The 9,609-nt window shown below is 47.3% G+C and overlaps 1 protein-coding gene across 1 annotated transcript; it reads left to right on the forward strand.

The window, feature by feature from the left end:
• The first annotated feature begins 5,417 nt into the window (after positions 1–5,417).
• On the forward strand, positions 5,418–8,913 carry DKK4 (dickkopf WNT signaling pathway inhibitor 4). The gene is made up of 3 exons (XM_028166492.1): positions 5,418–5,679; positions 7,258–7,410; positions 8,281–8,913. Exons 2-3 carry the CDS (start codon positions 7,272–7,274, stop codon positions 8,529–8,531), a joined length of 390 nt encoding a protein of 129 aa, XP_028022293.1. The 5' UTR covers positions 5,418–5,679; positions 7,258–7,271; the 3' UTR covers positions 8,532–8,913.
• The last annotated feature ends 696 nt before the right edge of the window (positions 8,914–9,609 follow it).

Raw genomic sequence — 9,609 nt, forward strand, 5'->3', positions numbered from 1 at the left:
GTGCTCCACATGAGAGTTTCATAGAACCAAGGGGCTGAAAGGGCCTCGTGATCTCCTCTAGAAACATAAATGTAATCCAGCTGAAAAAGAAACCACCCAATATCGCCCACACATGGGGAGTGCACGCTGCTGGGACCCTCAGTGGCATCGGTGAAAGGACGTCTGGTCCCCGAGTCAGAGTGGTGCCGACACTGTCCCAACAGGCTGACTCCTGCTGTGACCTAAGACGAGAGACGCTGTTCCCAGCGAATGTGTATTTAGATATGGTCAGCTTTTTACAAACCTTTTCTTGCCTTTTCATCGCAGCATCTGCTGTCACTACCCCCACCTCTGTGTCTTGTGTAACACGAGTGTGTCAGGGACTGCAGGATGCAGGGGAGGAAAAGCACTGCTGTGGCCTGAACGCTCGTGTCCCCAGATTCACGCGTTGCAATCCTAACCCCCAGTGTGATGGTTTTAGGAGGGGGGCCTCCGGAGGTGCTTGGGTCATGAGGTGAGGCCCTCATGAACGGGATTCGTGCCCTTGTGAAAGAGGCCCCGCAGAGCCCCCTCTCCCCCTCCTGCACGTGCGGACACAGCGAGAAGGTGGCCGTTTACGAGCCAGGAAGCAGGCCTTCGCCTGACATAAACGTGACCACACGGGCACCCTGACCTCAGACTTCAGCTTGGATAGAAGCACCTGGTCCGCGGGATTTTTATTACAGAGAGGTATGGAGAGTGCCCAGGAATGGGGTAGGGTGGACAAGGCATTTAGGATTGACGAGTCACACACAACATCATCTAATTTTTTTAAGCAAAAAGAAGGCCGAGCACAACCTTGACGAAGGAAGCTCGGGGCCCCTGGTGCTGTTTCCAGCTGGACGCCAGGTTGGGGTCAGGAGAATGGAGGCTGCCTTACGGGAAAGGCAGGTCCCAGCGCCACGTGGTTGGCTGCCCAACTCCAAAGGGGGCCGCTCACACAGACGCTGGTCTGCGTGGTGCCCCTGGGGTGAGCCTCATGGTGGCCGACCCCCAACCCCTCCCCGTCCCCCCGCCCCCCGGGCATCACACGCTCCCAGAAAACTGGTCTGGAGGAGCCCTGCAGGCCGTGAGGAGCCCAGGCTGAGAGGTACGTGAGCTAGCCAAGGCCACACAATCGGTGATGGGCGGGACCCAGTCTCCCAGGCCGTTTCTGGAAGCGGGCCCGCCCGGAGGGGCAAGACATCTGATAAACCCGCTTCCTGGGCCGGCAGCTACGTACCTCCTGACCTCAGGTACCTCAGCAGCAGCGCTTACACCAGTGCTGTGATTATACAGATCCTGCGATCTTTGTCTGCCCTCATCAACCCGCCCCCTCATCTTTCATTTACTGACCATTTCCCGTGAGAGCCTGCCAAAGACCCGCTTGTTTCGGCTCCTTTGATTTGCTTTTAAGAAAAGCAAAGTGTATGGAAATCACACTGGTGCCGACAGAGGAGACGTAACAAATAAAACTTTCTGTTCCGGAGTGAACGTAACTCACGGCGCCGCCTCTGCCGTGAGCTCCGGGAGCTACAGCAGCTGTGTCCGGAGGATGCGGGTGTCACACTCACACACCGGCCCACGCCGCACCTCCGCCCTGGCCAAGAGTCACCAGGGGGCTGGCATCCCACGCCGTGCTGAACCAGGGGCCCCGGGGAATTTCTTCTCCAGAATTTTCATTTCCTCTGAGCTCAGTCAGTACTGCCCAGAAGCCCCCGGAGGCACGAGGAGGACAGGCGCGGGGTTGCCAGTTGGCCCGCAGTCCTTGCCAGGGGGCGCCCCGTGGCAGCATCCTGGCCGGAAGTGCACGGGAGGGCTTCCTTCGTTGTGGGGCTGGCGGGCCACGGCTCCCCGTGGGGGGAATGACTCTGCACGTGCTCTGCTGTCTGCGTCTGGGAACTCCGGGCCCTGACCTAAGAGCAGAAAAAAACGCCTTTTTAGCAGAAACACTAACAAAGCCTTCCTCTCCGCGCTGCTCCATCATCTCCAATCCCCAGTCACTGAGCTCAGCCGTAGGGCGGTAAGTGTGGCCACAGGGCATCCTGGCTGAGCAACACTGATCATTAGCGCGCAAGCAGCCTTGGCCAATCTGAAAATACACCGAAAGTCATCTTCCAGGGACACTTCTTGTACTTAGTTCCTCAAAACTTCTCTGGCTTTTGGGAGACCTAGAAGTAATAGACTATTTAGGGGAGATCTTTCTTCGGTGCGTTGGGTTGCACATACTTCTACTGAGAGCCTCCATGGGAGGGCCATGCGTCATGCTAGGTCCTGAAGTTTACGTGAGGATGGAAAGTCCAGGCTTGGAAATGAGTGAGAGACATTTGTTTATAGAGTTTTATGAGCACCAGTTACGGTACCAGGCCCTCTACACATATTCACACATTAAACCCTCAGAATATAGTCATCATGGGGAGGTCGTGCCCGCTTTACAGATGTGTAGATACAGCCTAGAAAGGTGAAGCACCTTGTTCAAGGTCACAAAGTCACTATAAATCCATTTATCTCTGCAGCCATCCATCACATAAAACAACCTATGGAGCTTCTATCATATGCCAGGCCCTCAAAGCATGAGGATACAAGGATGAACAGCTACAGCCCTGCCCACCCAGAGCTTATCACCTCGAAGTAGGACAAAGAAGTACCCAATCACAATAGAGTTTTATAAACACCATGGTGGGCAGCTGGATGCCTGGGAGAGTGGGGGCATCGGGGGCTACAGGGGAGGCCAGACTGGTGCTCAGATCAGGTCGGCCTGACTCCAAAGCCGGCACTCTTACAAGGCCGAGAGAAAGTCAGGCGGAGACAGAGACAGAGAGGAGCCCGCTTTTCGGTTTTGTTGCCCTGCTTGTAGCCTCCTGCGTCTGGGGTGTCTGCATCCTCACCCCTCCCGGTCTGTGGGAGCATCGCTCCTGGAAGACACGGGGGTTAATCTTCCATCTTCCATGTTAAGATACCCAGCAAAGCCTTGATGATTTGAATCGCGTTTCTCCTGGCCTCTGGCACCCTTCCCCCCCAATCTGCTTTCCATCCTGAATTCCATCTTCAGTGCCACAGCCATCCACCTGTGCGCGGAATTGGAAACGTCAGGGTAACCTCAGCTCCTCTGTCTCACTCACTCCCCACCCCTCACATCAAATGATAGGGACTCAAGTGCAAAATCCTGTCCTTGGCTGGTTCTCACTGTCACCGTGTCACTGCCTTACACTGGCCCTCCTCTGCCTCCTCCTCCTCCTCTTCATTGGCCCAGCATCTGCTTTCAACCCACTGCAACCCTAGCACCACACGGCCACCAGCACTGCTTTCCTAAAAAGAAAATTAGATCCTGCCATTTTCAAGTTCAAATATCCCCCGATGACTTTCTACTGCATATGAAATAATACCCGGTGTCCTTTGCCTGTTATCAGGTTCCTCACAGTCTAGCCTCCTCTTGTCTCTCCACCATCTGCCCCAGCCACACAGATTCTCTAGGACCAAAATGCACCTCCCTGCCCCTGCACACACTTCACCCTCTGAGCCTGGGGTAAGACCATCCCCTGCTTCTCAACCTAGGAAACTCCTACTCACCCCACAAAACCCAGCTCAAATGACCCCACCTGTGTAGAGGCATTCCTTCATTCCTCCAGAAGGTCTACTCACACCCTCCTCTGTGATCCTTCAGCCCCACATTTCTACCTTTATCTTAGTGCTTGTTATAATATATCAAAATCATCTCTACATGTAGATCTTCTTGGACACTAACCCCTCAGGGGCAAGGACTGTGTTTTATCTTTTATTCCCAACACCTACATATAGGTTCTGTTAAGTACAAAGTACTCAATGAATGTTTGGTTCCAGTCCTTTTTGTCTGTGTGTTCTGCCAGAGGCCTCTGGTGCCCTGGTATTCTCTCTTCTGTTAGGTAACAGGAAGCAGGGAAACCCAGCAAAGAGCGAACCCTGGGGCTCTCTCCTTTATGTTTGGCCATAATTGTCCAACTTCAAAATAAATTCTCTAACACACCTAGTCACCAGGAGTATCCTACTATCAAAGGCTGTTTGATGTTGTCAGTTTACATGAAAACAAGTAGTACTTGCAGAAGAAATAGCTCCGTTGTGCCACACGATGGGGACAGGCATCCAACCCCAGGAAGAGAGCCAGGTAACAGAGCCTCAGGTCACCTGCCCCAGCCACTGGGCACCAGGCATCCCTCGAGGCTGGGAATGGTCCCCTGGCACAGAATGTCCAGGTACCTCTTGATGGACTGATGTCAGGTGTTTCTGGAGGAAGACCCAGTAACACTAAGGTCACCACTGATGGCATAGATAAGGGGCACTGGTAGATTTTAAACGGCGCCTTACACCCCAAGTACGGGGATAAATTTACCCTGAGAACAAAGCAAACAATGAAGGGATTTGGGGACCCAGATCTACCCTTAAAGGACTTAGGCAGTGATAAGCGCATGTCTAAATCACTCGACTTTGCTAACAGTCTGTCTGGAAAAAAAAAAAAATCAGAGAAAAAGGGATGAAGCATTTTTTAAAAATTCAAATTAGGAAACTTGAAAATGCATGAAATCCCATCTGAAATGAGCTAGAGTCTTGGAGCCTGTTCTGCTTAAGTCACTTCAGCATCATACAACACAAATTAAATCCATTGCTCATAAAATACACCTAAACTTCCTATTAAATTGTATAAATCTGTATATAAAATGGGCTTTCTGGGGTTGTCCCTATCATTAAAAAAAGGCAATTTTTATAAATCATTATCTTCCTCATTAAATAATCCTAACTTCAAACAGTTCCATTTTCATTTTAAGGAGAATTATTTTCCAATTGACATTTAGTCGGGACAGGTGCTGTTACACTCGCAGTTCTTAAAGCTATTGGGATTTTTACATCTGAATACCAGAGACACTCAGGGGGCATTTTGTCTCTTTTCTATCTGTCTTCACTATCTGAGCACAGTGTAAAGTCTCTCAGTAGTTTTTGTAACTCATTAGTTTTTGGCATCCCGCAGAGCGTACTGGCCAACAGGATTCATTCTTTCTTGGATCACAACTAGCTGTGAAAACAGATGTTAGAGCACACTCGCTCCACCCTCACAGGATTACTGAAGGTAGGAAATGCAGGTGATTATCAGAGTCCGCTTCTGATGCAGACATCCTGCTCTTCTGCGGGCCCTTTGAACTGACTTCGATATGCACTAATTAAGAGGGATTCAACCCCTGGAGAAGCAGCGGCTGCAGCCCTGCCTCTGCTCCCCCTCTACTGAGTCCTTGTTTTGAACTATTGATCAAACAGATTTGAGGGGATTTGTTGAAGCCTGTGTGGGCTAAGAAGGAAGGAAATGAAGGAGGAAGGAGGAGGAGAGAAAGGAGGGGGCACGTCTATAAACAGTTTCAGAGGGAACCCGCCGGTCAGACCTCGCTCGTCCGATTTCACACACCTTCCTCCAATGAGGATTTGCTTCTCTTTCAGAAAAAGCAATTCCAGGTGACTTGCCGAGTTCCCATTTTGGCAAAAGCTCCATCGTGGGTTCAGAGCAGCCCAGCTTCGAGGAGGACGCAGGGAGGGCTGAGAAGGTCCAGGATGGTGGTGGTGGTCCTGCTGTGGCTCGGCTGGCTGTGTGCCCCCCTGGGAGCCCTGGTTCTGGATGTCAACAACATCAAGAGCTCTGCGGATGCGCAAGGGGCCCGGAAGGTAACGCTCGGTGGAGGAGGAGGGCTGGGCGCTGGGCTCGAGTGAAGCCATCACGCAGATGAGCATCTGACATAGCTCATCTAGACGGCGGGCTGGATTGAGGCTGTGGAAGGCACCCTGGAAGAATCCAGTCGCTTTAGCATTAACTCACCAGATGAGCCAAGTGGCTTTTCAGGGCATTGAGCTATCAATTCACCTATAAATCAGGGAGTAAGCTAATATTTAGAAAGCTATACACCACGTGCCAGGCCTTTTAAACATACTATCTCATTTCCTCTTCCTCAGAGCTTGAGACAGCTATCACATCTCCTAATGACAGATGGCGGAAATGGGCTCAGAGACGCTGAGGAATTTAACCAAGGCCACAAAGCCAGGGAATATGGGAGTCAGAAGTTACATGCTGCGTGCCAACCCTCTCACTTCACAGAATTGTTTTATAGGAAATGTTTCATATACATATGAAAAAGCATCAACCGTAGATGAGAAAAATCAGTCTTCGGTATCTGTTTCTCTGCAAATGAGGCATCACTAGAAATCAAAGGATGGTTGAGCGGGCCCACTGAGGGGCCTACTTGGCAAATGGTGACTGATGTGATTCACTGGAGTAAAAGGGTCAAATAGGGATGCCACAAACACCAACATTTCATTAAACTATCGCACAGCATCTAGGGCTTCTAGATACATATCAAAAATCTCATAACCGTCTCTAAGACACACGTGGGAAAATTTTCTTCCATTTTCACAGAGAGCATAAAAGATGAAATTCTATGTTTAAAAGTAGGGCAATTTTTCAGACACAAATAACCTTTGCAACACATAGGTCTCTTCGTTGGTGATTTGCTCTCCCCTTTGAGTGAAAAGTCAAGATGCTGCTTGAGGTTTGCCTCAGCGTTTAAAGTGCCTCTCTTTTTGGCTTTCTCCATCTCCTGCCTGGAATAAAAACTCTTCACATCTCGCTGGATTCCCTAGCCCTGTGACAACAGCTTCTCTTTACAGGGTTCACAGTGCGTGTCTGACAAGGACTGCAGCACTGGAAAATTCTGCCTCTAACCCCAGGATGAGAAGCCATCCCGCGCTACCTGTCGTGGATTACGGAGGTGGTGTCAGCGGGCCGCGTGTGCTGCCCGGGGACGCTCTGCGTGAATGGCGAGTCAGCGCGGAGACTCGCAGTGCTGCAGCGCTCCCAAACAGCAGACACAGCACCCGGGTCTCTTAGACTAGGGCATTCCACGACAGGCACTCTCTACAGGCTCCAGAGTGGTTCTCCGCAGCTGCCTCTTCCCGAAGCAGCAAAATAGTTTCTTTCCCGGCAGCAACTCTTGCCAGCAACTTGGAGATGTTTCTAAAGCAAGGGTTCAAGTTGGAATCTTTCAAGTTCTTCTGTTTTCACTTAGATTCCATTAATTACTTAAGCACCTGCTTTGCCATATGTGAGATGTAAATATTTAGTGCCTGTGTCCCGGAAATCTAGAAAGTTATACAGAAACTGAAGGCGGAAGTACTGCCAAAGCCTGTGACAGTCTGATAATGAGCCTGTCCGTGGTTCTCATCCTCTAACTCCACCTGCTTGTCTCTCAGATGTTTGCACTGCAATGGAAGATGCAACCCCAGTACTGGAGAGGCAGATCGATGACCAAGACGACACAGATACACAAGGAACAACTGAGCACCCAATTCAGGAAAACAAACCCAAGAGGAAGCCAAATATTAAAAAATCACAAGGCAGTAAGGGTGAGAGCAGCATTGTAAGCATATATATATATATATATATATATATATATATATATATATATATTTTTTTTTTTTTTTTTAAGAAAAACATTTTCTCCTCCTAGGCTCTTAAGGATAGGCTGAAACTGACTTGTGCCTCTCCACCCCAGAAACACCTAGGGAGCATGTCCTATTTCTAATCTCTTTCCGTAAACAGCTGTGGAGATCACGGGGGGAAGAGCACAAGGTAGCTGGCAGGCCAAGAGGACGGGGAATAGCTATAATAACAGGCTGATTAGCAAGAGAGCCTTTAATTGTTTAAATTTTATATGCACATCTTTTTACAGCCTATAATTTAACAAATAGAAATTTCCCTTTCTAGATCGTCAGAATACAAAATAAAAGAGAGATGAACATAGATGCAATAACTTTTCATTCTCAGACAAAATACAAACTTCACTAAGATGCTTTTTACAAAATTGTAGTCTCAAATTCCAATCTTTGACATAAAGCAGCTAGAATTTTGAAGGTGGTGAATTGGCCATTCTTGTTTGTTGAAGACGGCTAACTGCCCCCTGTGTAAGTAGTGGTCTCTCTTTGGGTCAGTACAAATCCCATTTAATAAAACACTGATGAATGATACTTATTTCACGTCTCAAGACTGGAAATCCCATCTTTCTTTAATAAGTGTTTTGACTTTATAAAGCAGTAAATTCTGTTTGGGAAGACTGAGATGTCCACGCCATTGTTGCTTTCAGCCCAGGAGCCAGGCATGCTGTTCTATCTTTACTTTGTGACCTTATCCTACACCCCACGCCCTAACCCAGTCGCGCCCTCACAAGCCACCATTCCCCCTGCTTATTACTAAAGCGCGTATCAATCTTGTTACAGGACAAGAGGGAGAAAGCTGTCTTAGAACTTTCGACTGTGGACCTGGACTTTGCTGTGCTCGTCATTTTTGGACTAAAATTTGTAAACCGGTCCCATTGGAGGGACAGGTCTGCTCTAGGAGAGGGCACAAAGATACCGAGCAAGCTCCAGAAATCTTCCAGCGCTGTGACTGTGGTCCTGGACTATCATGTCGAAGTCAGGCGACTGGAAATCAACAACACTCACGGTTAAGAGTGGGCCAGAAAATCTAAAAGGCTGCACGTCTTCCAGCAGAAGTCTCAGACAAGAACTTAAAACTCTTCCCATACAAATAACTCTTAAAATCAAATCTTGTAGTAAGTGAAATAGACTGAGCTGGAGAAGCTGCCTTGTGATGAATGGAAACTAGTTTGGGCTTGTTGTCTATTTCTGCAGAAAAGTGATGTGATTCTATAACAAATTTAACTTTGATCTAGTGATTCAGTTAGTTCAAATAAATCTTTACGTAATTTCTGGTGAAGTTATGGTACCTGACAGTAGTTAGCAGGGAAAATTATCACAGCAAATACTTTATTTTTCCTTAAAACCCCCATTGTTTATAATCATTTATTTCTTGGAAGGGAAATACCATTTTGCTACAAAATAACTTGGTTAATAAAGAAGTAAGATTCAAAAGGTAGTATCTTATGTTTGTATAGCCCACTGCAAGTTACAAAGCATTTTTATATTATTTTGTTTTCAATAGCTTTACTTACCATTTGAGAACTTCCTGTATTTTGTATTTACATAATTTCTATATTTCAAAGCTAGGGCTTTCAAGGAGTGCTTTTACTTATACATTTTGACCATCTGAACTTAAAAGTTACATTGGAGGAAAACTAGGGCAAAAAAAGTAAAATCTTTGTTTGAAGTTTAAGAGACCATATTTTATACATATGGGTACACATTAAAAGTGGTTTTAATTAGGGAAGCTCTTTCTGATGGATTATAATCAACTGCTACAGATTTCATTTAAGAGATAAACTACACACCTGTTCTTGGAATTAGGTTATAAGTATATGTTACAAAATCGCATATGGGCCAAGCAAAGAAAAAAGTCTCTAAAAAAGATTGAACCCTCTTCCAAAGCCTTGCCTAACTGACTAATTTACAATCAGTAAATAGGAGGAAAGGTAATGAGGTAATGTGGTTTATAGCATAAGGGCAGAAAATGAGAAAACAAAAATTCCCATTTAAGATTTGTTATCATCTCATCTCTTAATCCTCTCCACTGACCCTTAGTAAAGTGTGATCATGAACAGACTATATAAATTTAAACATATTTGCTAATAAAATAAGCACAAGATCATC

The sequence above is a fragment of the Balaenoptera acutorostrata genome, chromosome 21, assembly GCF_949987535.1.
Source record: "Balaenoptera acutorostrata chromosome 21, mBalAcu1.1, whole genome shotgun sequence".
Taxonomy (NCBI): domain Eukaryota; kingdom Metazoa; phylum Chordata; class Mammalia; order Artiodactyla; family Balaenopteridae; genus Balaenoptera; species Balaenoptera acutorostrata.